The sequence below is a fragment of the Nicotiana tabacum genome, chromosome 18, assembly GCF_000715075.1.
Source record: "Nicotiana tabacum cultivar K326 chromosome 18, ASM71507v2, whole genome shotgun sequence".
Taxonomy (NCBI): Eukaryota; Viridiplantae; Streptophyta; class Magnoliopsida; order Solanales; family Solanaceae; genus Nicotiana; species Nicotiana tabacum.
The window spans coordinates 89,803,690-89,826,063 of record NC_134097.1 but is presented as its reverse complement, the minus strand read 5'-3'; the positions used below and the strand labels follow the sequence as shown (position 1 = coordinate 89,826,063).

At 37.5% G+C, this 22,374-nt stretch overlaps 2 protein-coding genes across 2 annotated transcripts; one reads left to right on the top strand and one right to left on the bottom strand.

Annotated features, from left to right (window-relative positions):
- Positions 1-56: 56 nt before the first annotated feature.
- On the top strand, positions 57-4,075 carry LOC107768786 (zinc finger CCCH domain-containing protein 17-like). The gene is made up of 3 exons (XM_016587936.2): positions 57-494; positions 1,559-1,669; positions 1,848-4,075. The coding sequence occupies exons 1-3, from the start codon at positions 363-365 to the stop codon at positions 3,741-3,743; spliced, it is 2,139 nt and encodes a 712-aa protein (XP_016443422.2). The 5' UTR covers positions 57-362; the 3' UTR covers positions 3,744-4,075.
- An 8,151-nt stretch (positions 4,076-12,226) lies between these two features.
- LOC107768779 (uncharacterized) lies at positions 12,227-21,014 on the bottom strand. Its single transcript, XM_016587926.2, has 6 exons — positions 20,731-21,014; positions 20,202-20,334; positions 19,039-19,650; positions 14,749-15,238; positions 14,126-14,207; positions 12,227-12,590 (listed from the first exon to the last, which is right to left on the bottom strand). The coding sequence occupies exons 1-6, from the start codon at positions 20,764-20,766 to the stop codon at positions 12,387-12,389; spliced, it is 1,557 nt and encodes a 518-aa protein (XP_016443412.1). The 5' UTR covers positions 20,767-21,014; the 3' UTR covers positions 12,227-12,386.
- Positions 21,015-22,374: the final 1,360 nt, after the last annotated feature.

The following is a 22,374-nucleotide window of genomic DNA, read 5'->3' as shown; positions in this document are numbered from 1 at the left end:
TTTCCTCCGACCTTTTTAGGAAAGTTCAAATTACTATATATTATTATCACAAGAAGAAAGTAAAAAATAGAAACAAAAAGGAAATAGGGGTAGAGAAAGGGAAAAAGAAAATTAAGAAAGTCCAGTCCACCTGGATATTAAAAAGCCTCTCTTCTCTTCACACAGCGTTACCTCATCTTCTTCTCCTCTCCCAAACCCTGCAAATTATTCTTTCACATCACAGATGTGCCGTTAATTACACACACAAACACACATTATTTGGTGTATATACCGGAGCGGCGCCGCCTCCGGAAACCCTAGATCCACCCCTCAAGATTTTTGTAGGATCTCTTTAGGGTTCAATTCAAGAAACCCAAGCCACCATGGTTGGCCCTACGCCGCCGCTGCCGCAATTGCAAACTCAGCCAACGGCACCTTCATCAGCTGAAGATGAAGCTCTCAAGAGAAACACCGATTGTGTCTATTTTCTCGCTTCTCCTCTCACTTGCAAAAAGGTCCAATCTTTGGCTTTTGGTTCTTGTACATACCTTTAATTCTCGATCAAGTGTTAATTCTATTGAATTTGGTGCTTTTTTTTAATTCGTGAAGTATTGTGTGTGGCTGCTAGTTGAGGATCTGAGTTGCAAGAGATAAAGATTGTGTTTTCTATTCCTTTTATAAAATTTTAAGATAATTTCTTTTTTCCGCTTTTATTATCAGTAAATCTTATATTTGGCGGCTGTAGTTTTTCTTTGGCATTTGGAATGAAGAACTATTTCTTGATTTTGTGAGATTACAGCTTAAAATATTCTTCTTGTCAGAAAATCTTGGCACTATTTTAGTAAATTTTTATGTCAAGCGATTTATCTACATTATTCAAGATTTAAGGTATATATGCAAAAAAATTGGTTTCTGCTGCTGTGTTGTCTGGATTAGAAGAGCTTAATTGTTTTGTCGTAGATCGAAATTTGTTTTGTTTCTGCGGCTTTTATGATGGTTTTGTCAAACTGGATATAGACAATCTTGTAGCGAATTTAAGTTGGTGACTTGGATTCCGACAATAAGTGCATTGGTTTATGCCTCCAGGAACACTGTAATCTTATTCGGGCAATCACATTTGTCTTTATTTTCTTTGTCGGATTGTTATTTTTGCAATCGAATCTATCGGCTGCACGTATGCCCCATTCTTTTTATCATATAAGACAAAGTTAATCGATGCAACAAGTGCAATTACTGAATTATTTCTCATTTATTTCTCTTTTCATAATTTATTTTCTTTTTCGGATTGTTAGTTTGCAATTGAATCTATTGGTTGCAAGTATGCCTCATTCTTTTTATCATATGAGACAAAGTTAATCGATGCAACACGTGCAATTACTGAATTATTTCTTATTTATTTCTCTTTTGATAACTGTTTGGGAAAAAGCAATTGCTTTACAAATGCCTTATGATCTGTGTCCCTTTTTGTGTGAATACATTTATGTGCATTTCTCCACGCTATATAATGTTGTAATTTAATTAATTCGCATCCATGGATCTATATATACTTCCGCTGACGCGCTAAATATTTTATTAACAGGGAAGCGAGTGTGAGTACCGCCATAGCGACATGGCTCGGCTTAATCCAAGGGATTGCTGGTACTGGTTGAACGGAAACTGCTTAAACCCGAAGTGTGCATTCCGGCATCCTGTGAGTTATTATTTCTTTCTCAACATGCTCTAGACTTTTTATCATCTCTGTGCTATAAATACGCAAAGTATCTTGTTATCATGTACATTTAGAGTTTCTACTTTTACTAGCAGATGTATATTGCTCTGTTTTGGCAAGTTAATCATTCAATTGATCATTATTAACCTCGTTTCTACAGCCTCTTGATGGATTTTTGGAAGCTCAAGCTCCAACTGTTATAGGATCTTCTGTAGCTCCAGTGGTGTCTGTTGCACCTATGCCACAGGTTCCTTATGCTTCTAGTAAACAAGGCGTGCCCTGCGTATTCTTCCAGAGAGGGATTTGTTCAAAAGGTGATAAATGTGCATTCATGCATGCACCGAACTCCATTTCTAGCAAACCTTTACAACCTCCAGTGTCTACTGCATCTAGTGAAACTCCAACTGCTAAGAATGCATTTGGTGGGGTTCAAAATGCTGTGCAAGGGAAGAAACTTCTGCAAACTAATCATCCGAAGCCCAGTGTACTACCTAAACCAGTTTGGAAACTGGAAAATCATCTGACTAAGAAAGAGAATACCTTTGATGAGAAGGTACTGCCACCAAATTCTGTCATAAGCAGAGAGAATACCAGGTACAAGCCAACAAGTATGCCTGCAACCAATGGCAATTCGCTCAGTGGCCCCAACAGGGTGCAGCAGCCCATTGGCCTTGATGATCACAGCAGCATGCAGAACAAGGATGATGAAATTTCAAGAGAGCCTTCTCCTGGTTTTGATGTTCTTGTGGACGATGAGCTAAGAGGTTCAGATTACTATCATGAGGAAGATCAGTATGGTGGAACAAGGAGCAATGGGGGGAGAAATGAATATGACATGGGCGATTCTGCTGATTATGATTCAGTGGCAGATATTGACCGAGATATGTACCGTGATGGGCGCGGATATGACTCATATGACAGGCTACCGAGTCGGTATGCTTGGGAGCAGCCTATAGCTTCTTCTGAGAGAATACCAGGGGGGTCAGCTCATCTTGAAAGGAGACGATATGGTACAGTAGATAGACCTGAACAAGTTAAAATGTCAGATCTGAGACATCGGTTGTCGAAGCATAGGAGAGGTAATGGTTTGAAATCTGTCATTGGTCATGACTTTTCAAGTGAAAAGAATGTTGAGGATCGAGCCAACAAGAGTTCTAGGAGGGATGCACACTATGTACCTTCACATGATAGTTCTCTTAGTGGTCGCCTTCGAGGAAGAATAAAGCTTCCAGTTAGGTCATCTTCTCCGACTGACAGGGCTGAATTACGGTTGAATAGGGAAATGGATAGGGCAAGATATCGTGGTAGGTTGTCTTCAGAAAGGCCACAGCTGTCCTCTTACCAAGGAAGGCTTCAAGACAGAATAAAGGGAAGAGTGCAAGAGGATCTCAGTAATGGTGACAGAAATAACAGAGGTCCTCGTCTAAGAAGAGATATAATAAATGACAATAATTCCAACTTTGTGCGTCCTAAAAGTCTTGTTGAACTTAAAGGTAGGAAAACTGCGGAGAGCAATGAGCAAAATCTCAATGAGCAACAACACCTGGGGAAGCGCAAGTTCCAAAAGCTTGATAGTGGGGAGGATCAATCATTTGAAGGACCAATGTCTCTGCAAGAGATTCTGAAGAGGAAAAGAGGGGGTGGAGCTGGTATGACATCTGGTGGGAGCGAAGACGATGAACATGAAAGAAAAGGCCAGACAGTGATGACTATTGGGAATGTGGTGGATTTTCCTTCTGCTATCATCAAAAATGGGTCTGGCCTTTCTATTCAGCAGGAGGAAGAATCTAAGCTTGCTGCAGATCACCAGTCTCCTTTGTGCCGCAGTGCAAATGAACTTGAAGCTGAAGAAGAGATGATTATGGAAGGCTCAGATGCTCAGGGCCACGACGAAGGCTATAATCAGGTAGATGGCGATGATGACTATGAGCCGGTTGAGGGTGAAGATTACACATTAGAGGAAGGTGAGAACGGTGACCTTGATGACGAATACCTGGATGATGATGATGATGATGGAGATGACTTTGCAAAGAAGCTGGGTGTTGTTTCCTCATAAATGTCGGGACGTTCGTTTTCTATACATCTGTGAGCTCTTTTAGGTTGTTTAATGAGCAAATTTAACTCTACTGGTTTTGATTTTACAAGTAGAGAGAGTTCTATTTTCTTGCTCTTTGTACTATTAGAAACTTCTTCTCATTTATTTAAACCCTCTGACTGGATGGATAATTTTCCACCAGTTAGTGGCTCGGGGCAGCTTTATCATTCAGGTTTGCCCAAAAGGGTCATGACTGTAACTTTAGAGTGTTAAACAGAAAGTATCTTTGCTATATCCTCTGTTAGCTTAGTGGAATTTCCTTTGCATAATGAATAGCGTTTGGTATTGGTAAATGGGAAAATGCGTGAGTTGCCTCTTAAACTTGTACGAAAAGTTCATTTATACACACTTTTACTTCAAGCCAGTATGACTCCTTTGAAATGGCGGCTGTTATGCCTTAAATAGGTTAGGGGTCCTCAAAGTGGCTAGCTGTGCACTTTCCCCCGTAATAATCTGGGCTGCTGGGCAACCTTCCTACAAAGTTTGGTCTTTGGATCTATTAAAGTAAGATAGTGGCTTGTTAGCTTACTTCTTAGCCTTTACAGAATCAGAACTTATGATGACTCCATCTAAATATTTATTAGCAAATCTTTCAGCCTGGAGGTCTGCGTAGTGGACATTAATTCTTGAGGGATTTCAAGGTATTCGAGATCATTTGCGCCTTATCCATGTACTCCATCTGTTTCAGTTTATATTAACCTGTTTCTTTTTTGGTCCGTTCCAAAAAGAATGACCCCTTTTTAAATTTGGACACAATTTAGCTTAAATTTTCAATTCTACCCTTAATGAGAAGCTTTTATAACCACACAAATATTTTGGACCCCTTTTTGACTTGTTTAGGACCACAAATTCTAAAAATCTTCATTTTTTCTTAAACTACGCGCCCAGTCAAACATGTTCACATAAATTGAAATGGAGGGAGTAGTAAGGAAATAGACGAGCACTCGAGGAGGATAAAATTGTAAGAAATTTACATACTATCATATCATAGGAGAGATGTAGACACAAAAACATAAAGATAAGGCCAAATACATCGACAACCCCCTAAAGTTGAGACCACTTTTCACTTTACTACTTATTCTTTTGTCCGTTTCATTTAAACACTTTAACCAACCCTTTAATGTGCCACTTAAACACTAAAATCCCACGAGGCACTTCACTTGTGAATCACATATAATGAGCACGTGAATGTAAAAATATAGTCTGACTGAACTATTCCAACGGTAAAAATCCTAAACCCCACGTTATATTAACCCCTTTCCCCTTTCTTTTTCTTCTTCTTCTTCTCCAAGCCCTAATTCCTCTTCTTCAATCCGAATTTCTCTGGCAAAATTGACATTTTTTTCTCCAATTTGAAAGACCACCGTCCTCCTTCGATTTTGGTTTAAGCTTTCTTCACATCTTCTCTCTCTCAATTTGTTGCTTGCCGATGTCTGAAAATTCAGAGATGACTGATTCGTGCCGATGTGGTCGGGCATGTGTGTTGAAAATCTCATGGAGTTCGGCAAACCCAGGCAGAAGGCATTTTGTATGCAAAAATGGCATAGTAAGTATATATTTCAACAAGTTCTCTTTTGTTTCTTTGATCTTAATATTGGTACGAATTTGCAGTTTTTAAAATTGATTTTATTGGATATGTTTTAAAGGATAAAGGAGGACGTAACTACTTCAGATGGTTTGAGGAAACATTTCCTGACCAACCAAATAAAATTATTTGGGGTTTGTTGAAGAGAGTCAAGGCCTTTGATCAAGAAAGGTAACGAGCTAGACAATGGAGGAATAAGTTATTATTTGTTATTCTACTAATTGCCGTAATTATTTGGTTGTGTTGTTGTTCTTGCAATTGTTAATGCCAATAGAATTCAAAAGTGGCTGAAGATGATTGATAGTGTAAGAATGGGGATGGTTGTTAGTGTTCTTAGTGTTTGAGAGTTTTTTGGTGGTTCATTCTTGGCCTTTCTTCTACTCTTTTGGGGTATGCCTAGCATTGGCTTTGGTGCTGGTGGTTCAATTGGAGGATTGTTACCCAATGGCCACATTTCTAAGTTAAGAATTGGCTGAATGAAGTGCCCATAAGCTTGTAGGAATTTATCCTTTCTGTACTAGTGCTCCACATGTTCATCTGGATCCTGCTATAAGTAATAATATGCACACACTGCATGTTAACATGTGATGCCTCTCAATTCCCACAACCTACAAGTGCAAGTCTTGAATGTAGTATTTATTACAAACCTTAACTCTTTCTGTTTGATTTCAAATCCATCCTCACCATTCCATATAACTGTGCACTGTCTAGCTAACTCCTTGTTCTCTTCTAATTAGCCTAGCCTAGGTGATATATCTGAAATCCATGTCTCAGCAAACCTAATCATATCAACATGTCTAGACATTATCTTATGCCTAATTTCTTCTAGCATGGTAATAATACTCTTGTGCCTAGCAGCCAATATCCATAAATTAGAAGTCTCACACATGTTATTCTCTATTATGTCACACCTGAAATGTTCTTGGAAGAAAGCTCTGCACCATGCCTCCCTTGGATACTTCATCATGTCTTCACATATATTCTGTGAGCCAAGTCTCCTCATGTTCTCAACTTTTTTGTTGTATTTAAACACATAGCTTGCCTTTGAAACCTTCCAGAATTACTTTCTTCTTTTTTCACCCCTTCATTTCTTTGACCAATTGGACCATATGTGTCTTGCACACATCCTGACTTCTGCATCAGGGAGCAAGTCCTTCACAGTTGCCAAAAATCTCTACATCAAAATATAGGCAGAATAAAACATTAGGAATTAATACAAAAAAGTTAGTACTGTTAACAAGCAAGAACAACAAAACATTTACCTTCTGCATGTCTGACATAACTGTTAAACCTTGACCATATCCCAACTGTAGATCTTCCATTAAGTGTCCAATGAACCAGCTCCATGAATATTTGGTCTCATGGTGTACAACAACCCATGCAATAGAAAACATCTGCTGGTTCCTACTACAACAACTAACAATTCACCCTTGCAATGTCTTTTTAAAAAGCACCCATCAAAGCCAATGATCTTTCTAGAACCTTCAAGTCAACCTTTTTTCAAGGCATCAAAACAAACATAAAAGTACTTAAATAAGTTCTTACCATGCTCAGATTCTCTGTCAATTTCTATCCAACAAGAGCTACCATGATTTGTTTCTTTAATACTGTCAGTATAGTCCCAAAGTCTAGCAAACTCCAATTTCCAATCCTCATAAACTTTCTAAGAACTATTTGTTTGGCCCTATAAGAAATTGTTCTTCCTATATACAATCCCAAATTCTCTCTAACAAGTTCCTGAATTTCCCAGATCCTCATATAAGGTGCAGCAGTTAGCTCTTTTTTGAATTTGTTAGCAATGTACTTGGAATTGCACATCTTATTTGTGTTCAATGGTTGACACTTGTGAATAGGGTAGTATTTTTCACCATAAAGTCATTAGTATCCCTATCAATACTACCAAACAACTCCCATCTGCATCTTTTATGTTTACACCTTACCCTTGCTTTATGCTTCTCATTGGTTTTAAGCTTCAATTGAACCTTGTACTCAACTGCATAACCAGTCACTGTCTTCCTAAATACCTTAGCATTCTCAAATATCATGCCCAATTCAAATATTGAAACTACACAGACTGGGTCATATCTAACCTTTGTACTCTTCCTTCTACTTGGGATGTCTGCATCTGGCTCAAAGTCCCCATCCAGATCTTCACTAGTGTCATCACTTCCAGCATCTGAACTATCTATGAAATCCTCATCACCTCCTAATCTACCAACATATTTCTGTCATTTGTTCACCCCTATATCTTCAAAACCTCTGTCAATTCCAGCTTCTCCTATTGGTACTCCAGCAGTTTCAGGTTGTTTCTTTCTTCTGCTAGCCTTCTTTTATTTCTTCTATCATTTCTTAAGACTTTCAACTCTTCATCAACCTCACTATCATCCTCATCAGGAATTTCATCTACATCAGACTCACTACTAGCCACATCTGTTTCAACCTCTTCTTCACAACCTATAACATCATCTTCTGCAATAACAGAATACTTTTCCTCAGTAATAACATCCTCTACAGTTGGTTCTTCAGCAAAAAAACTACCAGCCTGTGACTCTTCAAGTGGAGGCTCTTTAAGAGGTTGTTCTGTATTTATATTATCTGGACCACCTTCACTTGTTACCATAAATGCCTTATTTAATGAGTCACTACTATCTAGAGTAATTTCAAGCCCACATAAATAGCCAGCTGGGACAAATGTCTCAACAACCTCATTAATAACATGTAAAACATACACATTTAATTTTCCATCAGTACAATGACAACCAATATTATATAATTATTTGTCATTTTCCACCAACACAAATTCTTTACTATTAGGGTTAAATACATAAAAATCCCCAATAGTCTGGTACCCCAGCCCCTTTGTATAATAACCAAATTCAAAAAGGGAAAAGTGGTCCAGATCAAAGAAAATTCGTTCACCTCGATATTGGTGATGTATTTTGCATCTGGAGGATTGGTAAAGGCTTCGCCATGATAAAAGCGTACAAGAATAAAGGTGTCCCCATACATACTTTACCCTACATTGAGAAAGACAAAGCACGAAAAAACAAAGGCAAGTCAGAAAGATTCGTCAAAAAAGAAGAGAAAAAACTCGAATTTTGGGTCTGACATTTCAAAACCCAAATTACTAACATGCACCCAAAATAAACAACAAATAACTGAGGATGAACAATAAATGTTGCTTACCAGAATCAAAAGAAAGACAAACGAATGGAAGCCGATGGATTTAAGAGCATGAACATGCAATTTATCCGATGAAAAATCATCGGGTTAGGGTTTTCTTATTTTTTTTTACGGATTGATGGAGGTAAAAATGGGAATGGGTTATTAGTTATTAGGTATAATAAATTTGTGACGGGTCAACCCGGTACCCAGGTAAATTACGTGGACAAAAGATCCACATGGCGTACAATTATTGGGCTGAAATTACGCATGGACAACGCTTGCACCCACACGATTTTGTTTTAATATGGGTCGAGATTTTAGTGTTTAAGTGGCACATTAAAGGGTTGGTTAAAGTATTTAAATGGAACAGACTAAAGAATAAGTAGTAAAGTGAAAAGTGGTCTCAACTTTAGGGGGTTGTCGATGTATTTGTCCTAAAGATAATATCGAGTTATGCTTAAACAAATATATCGTTCAACATCGATGGTCGTCAATAACCCCCTCCCACGTACTCATCGAAGTATTATAAGCTAGAGCTATTCTAGAGAAGTATTGACATTTCCTTAAAAAACCCTATATCCATATGAATTTGCTAGGAAAGTCCTTGGAATGTTCTAGGTTTGTAGAGAGTTCTAGAGAAAGCCCTTATCTTGTAAATATTAAGGACTTGTATAACAATTAATATTTACATACTAGCCCCTTGAAGATGAGTATATAAAGGGGGGCTATTCATTTGTAATTCATTAATCAAAACAATCAAGTTCTCTACAATAGAAAGCTTCTTTTGGCAAATTTCTCTTGTCTTTCTTATCTAACATTTCCTTAGCGATCTTAATGATATTATTTAAGGCTGACTTGGCATAACAGGATCGTGAGCAAGTTGTCAAGTGCCACACGTGTGCTTAGTTGAAGAGTAAGGACGTGACAACGTGATATCGGAGAAAATGTTATGATTAAAGGAATGTTAGAAAGAATACTAGAGATTGCTAGAAGGAAACTTTGTAGGGAACCATGGTCGGGATTATCAAGGGCATGGTACTTGCAAAAGGGGAAATGTGAAGGTCCCTAAGGTAAAAGAGTATGGTGGTGCATGGGACGCACGCGAAGTGGACGACTTACTTTTGAGGATGGACAAGTACTTTGAGATAGTCAAAGAGGATGACGAAGTTGTTAAGGTACGCAAAGCCTCAATGTACTTGACTGAGGTTGTCGTGCGATGGTGGCGTCGAAAGTGTGCCGACATGGAGAAGTGGCTATGCAATATTGAGACATGGGAGCAGCTCAAGAAGAAGTTGAAGAAGCAATTCTACCTGATTAATGTGGTGTACGAGGCTACGCAGAAGCTAAGGGAGCTCCGACAGACGACCATAATTTGGGAGTATGTGCGCGAGTTCACTACCTTAATACTACAAATCCTGTCATTGTCCGAGGAAGATTCCCTCTTCTACTTCATGAATGGGTTACAAAATTCTGTAAAGTAGGAGTTAAGAAGGCATCAAGTATCCAACATGGACGAGGCCATTGCGGTAGCCGAGTCGCTCGTTAACTTCGAGATGGAACCTGCCAAGTCCAAAGAAGGCAACACCGAAAAGGGTGGGGGAGATCATGACAAGGACAATGGGAAAGGCATAGCCGAGATATACAAGGATAGTGGCAAGGGTCCATCCCATAATAGACAGGGGCCCAAGAGAAACGGCAAGGGGCCAGAAAACGGTAGCGAGTACGTGCCTAAGGGAGGATGCTACTTTTTTAAAGGATCACATCGGGCAAGTGAATGCCCAGAGTTGGGGAAGCTTGCAGCAATGATCGGGAACTTTGCTCAGGCACACAAGGGTGACACAGGAGGGACCGCCTGCATTGGGGAGGGAGCGCTTGGAATCTAAGTCAAAAGTAGAGGATTCCAAAGCGTATCTTGGCTCCATGCAAATGGAGCATGGTGGCAACAAGAAAAGTTGGGAGAACATAGTTGAAAAGGATGACGAGTTACAAAGTGATGGCACGCTATCAGATTTAGACGATGCACCAATCAGAGGGGTCAAGTTTGCTAGCAAGGCTGAGACCACAGAGGGTAGCCAAATAGGGAGTGGAAGCATGGACCTGTTGCTTGAGAAGCTACTAGACTTGGTCGAGTCATGGGGAGATTCAGGCCAAGATCAAGGAGAGGTATCCGATCGGCGGAGGATCGAGGCCATCATTGCTAGCCGTCCAAAGTACAAATGGGGTAAGAAGAAAGGTGACCAGTACCTTATGACATAGGAATACGAACCGCTCCATAGGGCATAATGGCTAATGGACAAAGATTTCCGGCGAAGCCAAGGCAAGGTGCGGGCGTACGTGTCGATGCTTTGTGCCGAGGGTGGCACAAAATTGGGTGGGGAGAGTGTCCTGACCCGCCATGCCATCATGCCATATAGGCGCCATTTGGCATATATTAGTGTCATGTGGAAGCTTATATAGGAGGAAGGCTAACATTTGTGAGAAGATTCCAGAGAAGTACGGACATTTCCTTAGGAAGACCCTAGATCCCTATGAATTTGGTAGGAAAGTTCTTGGAATCTTCTAGGTTTGTAGAGAGTTCTAGAGAAAACCCTTAACTTGTAAATATTAAGGACTTTATAACAATTAATATTTACATACTAGCCCCTAGGAGACTAGTATATAAAGGGGGGTCATTCATTTGTAATTCTTCAATCAAAATTATCAAGTTCTCTACAATATAAAGCTTCTTTTGGCAAATTCTCTTGTCTATCTTATCTAACATTTCCTTAGCGATCTTAAGTGTAGTATTTTAGGCTGACTTGGTATAGCAGGATCGTGAGCAAGTTGTCAAGCACCGCACGTGTGCTTAGTTGAAAACTAAGGATGTGACATTGAGCTCCATTTATAATGAAGCTTAACAATTACATGCGAATAGTTAATGGTGAAGCCATTATCCTTTACAGGTTATAAACAATTAACCTTAAGTCAAGAAAAAGCGCATACAATGATAAAAAGAAGTTCATCGAGAGAGGGATAAGAACTTTTCAGTTGTGCATAACGAAGATAGCTTTGGAGTGGAGAAAATATTTGAATTAATAAGCCTGACCCACCGAAAAATGAGCCCAACCCGCTCATTTGATAGCCTAACTCTAATCATCTGAAGTTAGGAGTTAGGTTACATTAACAGGGAATGATAGATGAGGGGGGCATTTAAATACTTACTTTAAAACTTAAGCGCTAACTAAACGAGAAAGCATCCTGATGTGTAATGAGCATTTAGAACATGTCAAAGAGAATTGTCAAGCTTAAGGATGAGGTGTTAAGTGAGATTGGTCCTCTAGCTATTACTCCCGTTGTCTCAATCTATGTGATGCGTTTTTCTTTGTATTTTGTTCCAAAAAAATTATATCTTTTTATATTTAGAACCAATATCTTTAAACTTCTCATTTTACCCTTAATGAGATTATTTATAAGCACACAAATATCTATGGCTTGTTTTAAACCACAAGTTTCAAAAGCTCTCTTTCTTAAACACCATAACCGATCGAAGCGCACACGTAAAATGGGTCAGGGAGTACTATTGTTACCCTTTTGGCAGTATAGAAGAGGCGCTTCAATCTCAGCGAAAATGTGGCACGAGTTCTCTCTACAAAAGGAAGCTGAATAAAAAGTTATGCTTCATTTGTAGGTAAAATCACAAGTGGCCATAGTATAATGCATGAACTTCAACTTCCATTAAACAAGAATTACAAGTAATGTGGCCTAACAGTTGAGTTTGTACAAAGAGCTCAAGCATACAATGCGAGTCCAGTTTCACAATACTAGCTAGTCAAAAAAGGAAAAATATACAGAGCATTTAATAGTGATTTGTAGCTTCAGAAGCACCAGCGGCAGCAGGAGAATGAGCAGGGTAAGCGGCCAGTTTTACGAATATATTCTGCTTGCTTCTCTATTTTTACAGCATGATTATTTCTCCTGGCTTCTGCTGCTGCCAGTTTCTCTTCAGCTTTGTGCCTCACAGCAGCTAGCTTGTTCATTAGCTTGTCTTGTGCTCGTGCCCTCATCTTTTCCAACTCCACCTGAAAGCCAAAATGCTTAGTTTGCGAAAAGTTCAGGTCATGTTAATGAATGTATATTCAACATAAGGGTTTTTAGCAAAATGTGTTTTCTTCTTATTCATATATATATATATACACACACCACAAGTCCACTAAGAGAAGGAAATCATCCAACATCCAAGTAGAAACAACCAGATTGCAAGTATACAGCTACATGTATTGCAGCCGTGTGAGCAACAGGTACCAGAGACAACAAATATTTTTCCAATAAGGTGTATGGCATGAGCCTCAATTGCATCTTGATCCACGGCAAATCGAGAAACATCCACTAGAGACTAATCTAAAAGGTCACATTGACAAGTATTAACTTTTTCCAACATAGTTCATCCATCAAACTGGAAAAAACCATAAGTTAGATATTGAAGTCCTCTATAGAATAACCCTGCAGCTAAGGTCATACTTATTAAAACAGAAAATTATAGGTGCACTCACAATAAGATTTAAGACAGACTAAATTGTCAATTCTTGCAAACCATATTATGCCATGTCGGTCTTTAGATTCTACTTTCTAGATAGACATGATTTGTTAAATACTGATCCAATTCTGAGAAACACAAGTGGAGTTTTAAAGTAATCAGGTGGACCAAAGTCTCCTGAATGCTGAAAGAAAAAAGCTTAACTACTAATTTGTTAAAAAAATCATGTGCTCCATAATCGCATAGCTCTGCTAGTAGGAGCGGACAAACAAGGACATCCTGAGCAGTAAGTTGAAGGAAAAAAGAATAAGGATGGAAGAAAAGAAACACAGAGCTCTATGCAGCATGATCGCCATGAAACAAGTGTTGATCGCACACAAAGTAAGATCAACAAGTCATTTCCCAAAGCATGTAGAACTGGAAAAACAAGGACATCTTGAGAAATTTAAAAAAGAATGCACAAACCTTAACCAAGGTGCAACAACAATACATGGTGCATTATTTTCAATTTGCAGTGATACGTATGCGTCATCTTGTAGTTCTTAATAAGAGACAACAAATATAACTTTCCAAGCAGTTTGGACACATCTTTTAAAATATAATTACTACTTCTGTTCCATTTTATGTGATGGTGTTTGACAGCGCACAGAGTTTAAGAAAGAAAGACTTTTGAACATGTAAAAACAACTCATATATTTGTGGTTATAAATCATCTCATTAAAGGTAAAATGGGAAGTTTATAGTTAAATTGTTTCTAAATATAAATTGGTGTCATTCTTTTTGGGATAGACTAAAAAAAGGAAGTATGCAACATAAAAATGGAACAGAGGGAATACCTTTTATTTGAAAAGGCACCACTAGATAAAATAACGAAATAAAGTTAGGTTTTACACCAGACTCAATAATTTGCACTATGGCTTGTGGTTTAGGGGTACTAAATCAGAGAAACAAATAAAAACGTGTAAGGTCTAAACAGAAAACATAGAAGTCATGTACTTCTGGTGCAGAGCTTCAGAAGAGACATGTGTATAGTGTAGATGGCTGAACTAGAAGCATGATAATCACGCAAAAGACGACTACCTCAATTTTCCTCATCTCAGCTTCTGTCTTTGCTTCTTGATGATCTTCCCATGCTTGTATCTTGATTTCTTCCCGTTTAAACCTGAACAAAGATAAGCAGTAAGTCATAAGCTATGCAGCAAAGAAAGAAGCAATTACTCGGAATTATCAGCCTTTATCAACTAGGATTTCATTACTAACTTATTATTGATTTTTTGGTTCAAAGGGCAGCCTGGTGCACTAGACTCCCACTATGCGCAGGGTCCAGGGAAGGGCCGGACCACATTGGGTCTTATGTACGCAGTCTACGTTGCATTTATTGATTTATTGGTTCTCTGCCTTTTTTTGTTTTGTTTTTCTTTTTGGTTTTTTTTTTTTTTTTTGGGGGGGGGGGGGGGGGAGGGATAAGAGCTGACATAAAGAGCATCAGTCACCATGAAAAATAATAAGTGCGGCCGAGGATGAAGCGCATCTTAGGGTAACTATAGAGTTGAATAAGATAGATATCTTTTTTTTCCCAATGGATAACATGATCGATGTCATTAATGGGGCACCAAGTTGGTCCAAGAATAAGCTAGCATGACTTGCAGCTACATTCTAAACTATGACCAAAAGGCTCAAGAACTAAATTAAGAAGAAATTACCTGGCCATATACTTTGCTTTCTCTGCGTCCTCCCAAGCAGCTGCGCGTGTCTCAGTGACAGTTGTAGTTGGTTGCTCTCGCTTATCAGTTTTCAGCAAGCTGGACGCATTTCTATCTTCACCATCCTTGCCAGCCCAGGCGGCTATATTCATCTTACCAAGTTTAGTTCCAAGTGCCATAATTTCTCTTCGAGTTTTCATCTGTAATTCCTGGTCAGTCAAGTCATTTATGTGAGCCTCCAAATTATCATTTAAAGGACAAAAGGGAGAAGAAGCTGGTGCAGCTCCTGGAGTTGATGGCCGAGAAGAAGTTGGGCTGCGAGTTGGTGTTGTTGCTCTCACAGGTGTCCCTGTTCTGGAAGGTTCCTGGCTTGCAATTGGAGTCATTTCTGTGCCCATATCTCTCATTGAGACTGACCTAGCAGTCGATGGTTGGGGAATGACGGTTGCACTATGGATAGAAACAGATGAATCATGACGGCTCAGATTTACTGCAAAAATATACAATCATTTTCCATTGTATGCCTAAAAGTTCATCAGATTTCAACAATGTATTGCAGAAGAATATGAATCGAGTAAGACGTAAAGGCACCAAAAACCACAAGTTCCATGCTAATTTGAATTTATCTGTAGCTTATCAAATTAAACATATCAATGCTATCAAGAGAAAACATGAACAAAATCGTCAAAATGATATTCTTGGATTTTTTTTAATATTCATAATTAGTTGAGCTTGGTTTTAGCTTCAATCACGACTCAAATGCCAGATGTACATTTTAGGAATGGCATCATATAAATAGACAGAGAACACTGTGACTGACGATTTTGAGGTGTTGTGACCTTGACATGCAAAATTCTTGGTAAGAAAAGACAAAAGGTTCTTAGAGTTCAACAACTTCATAGTCACGGTCATAGATTTGGAGGACAACGCAGACAATAAAATTTTGCCTTATATCTTAAGAATTTCATAATAACTTTTATCCAAATTGTTCAAATAATACTATAATGATCTCAATAATGAGCTCTCTATATATAGTTGGTGTATAGAAATAAATTAAATTATTTGCATGCTCATATGTGTATAACAAATCTTCCATTCTCTGTTTTGAGCATGTACACATGTGCCCATACAGGAACATCAGTATATCTAAGCCTCATGAAACTTCCATTTGGAGCAATCATAATTCAAGATCTTACTCGAGCCCTCAGTTTATTTCTGACTCTAATGGATTCTTCAAATTTTAGATATATCAGCTGTAATCCAGTAGAAAGCAAGTCACATCTCAAAACTTCGCACACCAATTCTAGTTTCAGAAATTAAGTAGAAAATGGAATTGGAATAGGAAATTCATCAAAAACAGAATCAGCTGAAACTTAAGAAAGAAATATAGAAATGTCACTGTTACTAATCATGAATAAGGTCATGAATCTCTTTCTCTGTTACATCCACACAAGTATGAAAAAAGAATACCAAATCTAAGTCTAGCTGCAGCCAGAACTTACAGAATTAAGTTGGTAGAGAAAATTCATCAAAGGTTGACGTGCTGGCATAACGAAAGAATGATAAAGGAAAGATAGCAAAGACAAAATATCAGACAGAAGAACATCATCATTCATGTAACGACATGCATTCCCGTTTTTCCTTCTTTTGAGAATGGTAACAATAATAACGACATACATTTTACCTTATCAAAAAATAACGACATACATCTTTGTGTATAAGGATAGCAATCTTCATGGCATTATTTGTTGGTGCTTCATTTTAATAAAATTTTCCTCGAACTTTACCTATCTTAAGGAATAAGATAACAGCTTTTTGTCTTTTTTATATTCATGAAGTGCAGCAAGTTTCTCAAGTTGTAGAACTTAGTATTCAATCGTGTACTTCTAAGACCTCACAGTCCCCTAGCACATCCATAATTGTTAGGTTATCCCAAGTCTCTGGACATTCCCAAATGCAAAATTTTGTAGTTTCATCTTATAGAAAAGGAATGGGGAGGACTTGGGGTGAAAGATCTCAAGGTTTTCAATAAGCTTTGCTACGGAAGTGGATATGGAGATTTCGGATGGAGGAGAATGCATTTTGGAGGAGGCTGATAGCGAAAAATATGGTATTATGGAAGGGAGTTGGAGGACCAAAAACATCATAGTACCATTTGGTGTGGTTTATGGAGTATTATGAAGGGTTGAGAAGACTTTAGTGGACATATTTCTTTTAGGATTGGGGATGAAAGCAGGATTAGTTTCTAGGCGCATAAGTGGCACAGGGAGAACGAGTTGAGGGAAGCCTCCCAACATATGTAGAGTATCTTGCCAAAGAGAGATGACAGTCCAAAAAAATTTGTAAAAAAATTTGTAGGCCTCACGAGGGGATAGTTCGTTGGGATTTAAGATTCAGGAGGAACCTACCAGATCGGGAGATGGAAGAATATCACTATTTGGTTGAGTTATTGTATGGGCTTAGTTACACCAAACAATATATCGGATGTATGGAGACAGTGAGAGTAGAGATGAGATGGATTGTTCACTGTTAAATCTTATTATAAGAGGTTATTTGGGAGAGAGGAATATGTTTTCGCTCATCGCTCTATTTGGATTCCTAAAGTACAGAGAAAGGTGTGTTGGTTGGCGGCAAGGGGAGTGATTTTGACAGCGAGAAATCTGAGGAAGAGGAGGATCACCTATGTCAATTGGTGTTTCATGTGCAAAAGCTCAGGCGAAAATGTAGATTATCTTCTATTGCACTGTCAAGTGGCTAATAGTTTGTGGAGGGTGGTCCTAAACTTGTTTGGGATGCAAAGGATCATGCCTGGAACAGTGAAGGAGGCGTTGCATAGTAGGGCTCACAAGGGGAAGAGAAGTCCAAGGGCATGGAAGGTTGCCCCATTGCAATCATGTGGATTATTTGGAAGGAGAGGAATAAGAAGGCATTTGAAGGGGTGGAACAAGATTTTGTAAAATTGCAAATTAGTCTTTTGTTCTAGTTTCTTTTTGGTGTACTCATGAGGTATCTAGTTGTATAGAGGATTGGGCCTCTTTTGTTGAGAAGTTCCAAAGGAAGTTCACGGGAGTCGGGGGTAAGGAAAAAAGGCATATTTTCCCATCCATAAATAAGCTGGCTTACCTTAGTAAATATAGATTGAAGATCAAATTTGAAAATGAGCATCTTTAATTCTCTTAAAGATAAAAGTCAGAACCCAATGGTCCAAAAGTTACTTTCATTGTCCAATTACTTCAGTATGAAGAACGATTCATGCAGCTTCGCACTTTTTAGCAACATAAACGATCTAATGTAAGATTTTGACCAAATAATATCATACTCTGCTTTCCAAATAGATTGTCTTGCTCTTTTTTTTAGCCAGCCCAATATTTTGTCTACTTTCCTTAAAGGAAAAAGCTTTTCCCTTTACAATTCATTACTCCTTGAATACATTGTTAGATAGGGCGATAGGCTTAATCATGTGCAATGCAGAGCTGAAGAATGGTAAACTTTGAGAAAGGGAGATAGAGTTTAATTAAGAAATATATTAGCCTAATGTAAAGAGCCTCAAAATAAATATGTGTGTGTGTATCAGCCGAATGTGAAGACGATAACAATTTCACCATTCTCTGTTTGCTGGTATATTAATGAAAGTTACATATTCCTTTTCTTTTATAAGGTAAAAGTGAAAGTTATATGTTACCAATCAAAGAACAAAACAATAAAAAACAAAACTTTGCAGCTTTAACGAGGTGCACTTGCACTTCTACCAATATGCAGCCGTGTAACCAGCTAAATCTTCTGTTCATGCCACCTTGCTATCAACCATTGAATGAAGAACCTAAATCACAGGCTTTTACATTTTCAATAAGATTCGAGTAATTTTAGAATATTTGAATGCTTTCAAGTATCAATTTTCTTTTATCAGTACCTCAATTATCTATCTTTAATTTTAATATTCTCAGAAATTATTAGCCTACATGATATTCTGTGCACTCATCCCACTAAGAGAAAAGAAATGTCTCTTGAGTGTATGGAGGAAGCCAAGCATTAAAAATTGCTTGTCAAATGAGACAACTATTGAATATCTCTGTGCAACTTCTAAATTGAATTTCTTCACACAAAAGAATACAAACTAGAAACGATGAGTTATACGTATAAAAAGTACACGGAAATTAGCAATAGCACTTTTTCTCGTTTTTGTACACATTCATCAAGGAGATAGAATTTTTTTTCCATTTACACGTAAAACATTAAAGCTACAGTGCAAGGTATTGGGTGATAGATATGGAACGTCAAAATTAGTCTTACTTGCTGATTGTCCAATAGAATTTTCAATCATGAGCACTGGCTTCGCATATGATTCAGCAATTGGGTACGGCTCAGCTTCCCAACTCACAAACTTCTGAACTCCACTGTCCTTCGGCTGGCCTGAGTCTATCTGTTTTGTGTCGACAGGCTCCTCATAAGGAACCAATTGTTGATCAGGAACCTCAATTACAACCTTTGTAGGTTGTTGTCTATAGCCATATCCAGAATGACTAGTCTTGCGTGATCCAACAACTTGACTGCTCTGCCCAGTCCTTGGACGGTTAGACGTTGGGCTTGCTATCCATTTCTGCGCATCATCCCATTTAGAAGGGGCAGGTTTTGAGAAAGGAGCTATGGGCACTCTCTGTGCAGCCCGCTCAGCCTTTTGAAATTCAAAGAGTGGAGATATAGTACTAATACTATCGAACCCACTATCACAGTCCAAAATACTGTCATCTTGAGATCTAATTCTTGAATTGACCAACGATTGATCTTTGATTCTCATGTCATTCATCATCTCCAAGGAAGCAGACGTATCAACTGCTAAGGAAGTCGAGCTCTCGGGAACAATACTTACAACATTTACATCTTTGCAATTCTCCAAATTACAACCTGGTAAGCAAAAAACAAGTACTTGCATTCAAACTAACAAAATTAGAACAAGCCAATAGCAGACCATGCCTATTTCTGCAACCGTATTATCATAGGAAATTGGAAGGCTTGAAGCACCCACAACTTCTTATGCTCTTTCGATTAAATACGAGTCCCTCCGTCCAATTATGTGGCACACTTTCCTTTTTAGTCTGTCCTAAAATAAATGACACATTTCTATATCTAGACACAATTTAAGTTTAAACTTCTCATCTTACCTTAATGAGATGATTTGTAACTATGCAAATACTTATGACTTATCTTGGACCACAAATTTTAAAAATCCTCATTCCTTTCTTAAACTCTATATTTAATCAAACACCACCACATATAATGGGCCAGAGGGAGGAAGCAAAACAGAAAGAGTTTGATTTTCAAGAAAATACAGTTCAGTCGGAGTAAATGGTGAGGGTGGATTTCAAAAGGTAAGCATTTCAGCAAGAAATAAAGGAAGTCTCCTAAGTACAAATCTCAGTGAAATAATATACAAAATGTGAATGCATTACAAATACCAGAGTCATGGATCTCAGAGAGTTGGGATCTCAAGGACAGAGTAGCAGATTCAAGCTCTTGATCTTCTACTATTTCTTCCCTTCTTTTCTTTTCTGCTCCCAGTAGCATAGACCTCAGCTTCCTAGGAGACAGCTATATAACAACAAACAAAATGTGACAAAAGGAGCTTAATTTCCTAAAATGAGAAAAGGGGTTTACAAAGAAAGTGATAGCTCAGTATAATATATGCAGATAAGATGGATCAAAGGTTGATTTATTTTGTTTCAAACAAAAGGAGAATAAAGAAAGCACAAGAAAGGAACAAGCAAAACCAACAACAACTAAAGTGGGTGAAAAGCCAAATGTTAATGAAAACGAAATGTCAAAGTGTCGTTCTTTCTACCCTTTTTTTCTTGAAAACTAAAACCCACATTGGGGAAAGAGAAAAAGAAATTGCTTTCAACCCAGATCAAAGATGGTAGTATTTAAAGCTTGTACTCTACTCCATTGCCACTGATTCTAAAGCTCACAAATGTCAAGTTTAATTACCTGTATATGTCTCTTGTCGATTCTTTCGTACTCCATTTACGTATCATCTAATTAAGGGTCCATTTCTTCTTCTTCACTTGTAGCGTGATTGAAGAGGTGAGACTGTGTTTCTGAGAAAGAGACTGAAATACAGTGGAGAGTCGAGAGTGGGAAGTAATTGTGACTAGTGATGGAGAGGGATGAATCACTTGTCTATTTCGGAAAGGACAGAAAGTGAGACTGTGTAGAGTGACAAATTGGACTTAGCCCCACTCCCTTTCCTTGGTCCCTACACTTTCGTTTCTGCTCCATCTTTTGACTCAAAATTTATGATTAAATAGAGTTATGAAACTCCAATTTTTATCGTGTAGTAGTATTAAATAAATCTTAGACCAAAGACTAAGGCCTCTGGGTCATAAGTTTTGCCAAAATAAATTTGAAATTTATTTTTAAAACTCATATTTGCCATAAGTGTCGCCTATATTTTGGTAAAATCTCAAATTCCAAAATCATCCCAATGGCTGATTTTAGGCCAAAATCCCAAAACTTGGGAATTACATACATATTTTTCCAAAATAAAGTTGGAAAATATGTTTTGAAAACGTATGTCCAAACACATTTTCATCTTCAAATCAAACTTCACGCAAATCAGATTTTTTAAAACAAATTTGGAATCTATGGCCAAACGCTAGCTAAGGATCCGTTTGGCAGTAGATTTTGTCAAATTTTTTCCAAATTCTTTTTCGCGAATACATATTTTTCATAAATTTTATTCATATTTTGACAAATTCTCAAATCCCAAAACCAGCTACCCAAAATATTACTATTAAATTTTTAAAAATTGCTCTAAATTTTTGTATATTATAAAATAACACACCATTTATTATTTTGTAATAATGTTGTTTCGTCTTCTCAGTCATCTGATAGTGTATTATGTAGTTCATTATAAAAAAATTAATTTTGTATCAAATTTATTTATGTTCAGCACTATAATTTTAGTATACCAAGCTTCTAAAATCAGTTTATTTTTAGAAATACTTTTTTAGTAATCTTATGTGAATGTACCAAAAAAAGATACTACTATTTACCAATAACTAGTTATTTTAGTCATGCTACCAAAATTAGCTAAAAAATTTACCAACGATATCCAACATTCAAAAAAAATAGGCAAAAAAAGATTTTTTTTTTCAATGGGTATTGTTGCGATTGTTGAAAACATATAGATGAGACATTATACGAATTTTGACGAAGTTTGAAGATGCGTTTGACTAGTTTAGAGGCAAAATTCATTACCAATAATATAAACTATTAACAGATTAGGCAAAAGGGAATTTTTTTTTCCAATGGGTATGCCTGGAATTGGTGGCGGACTCAGAATTTTATGCAAATGGGTTGAGACAAAAACTAAAATCATTGACATCATTTTATAGTAAAAGCAACAAAGGCATGACAATAGAGTCTTTCCATTTGCGCTTTTTTGGCTTCGTGACCTCTTTGCTCTGTTGTTCTCTTAATAATAATAATAATAATAATAATAATAATAATAATAATAATAATAATAATAATAATAATAATAATAATAATAACAAAAATCCATCCACAACGGAGGTAATTTCTCAATGAAAGCAGCGACTTGAAAGGCCTCATTTATGACCATACCTTCAA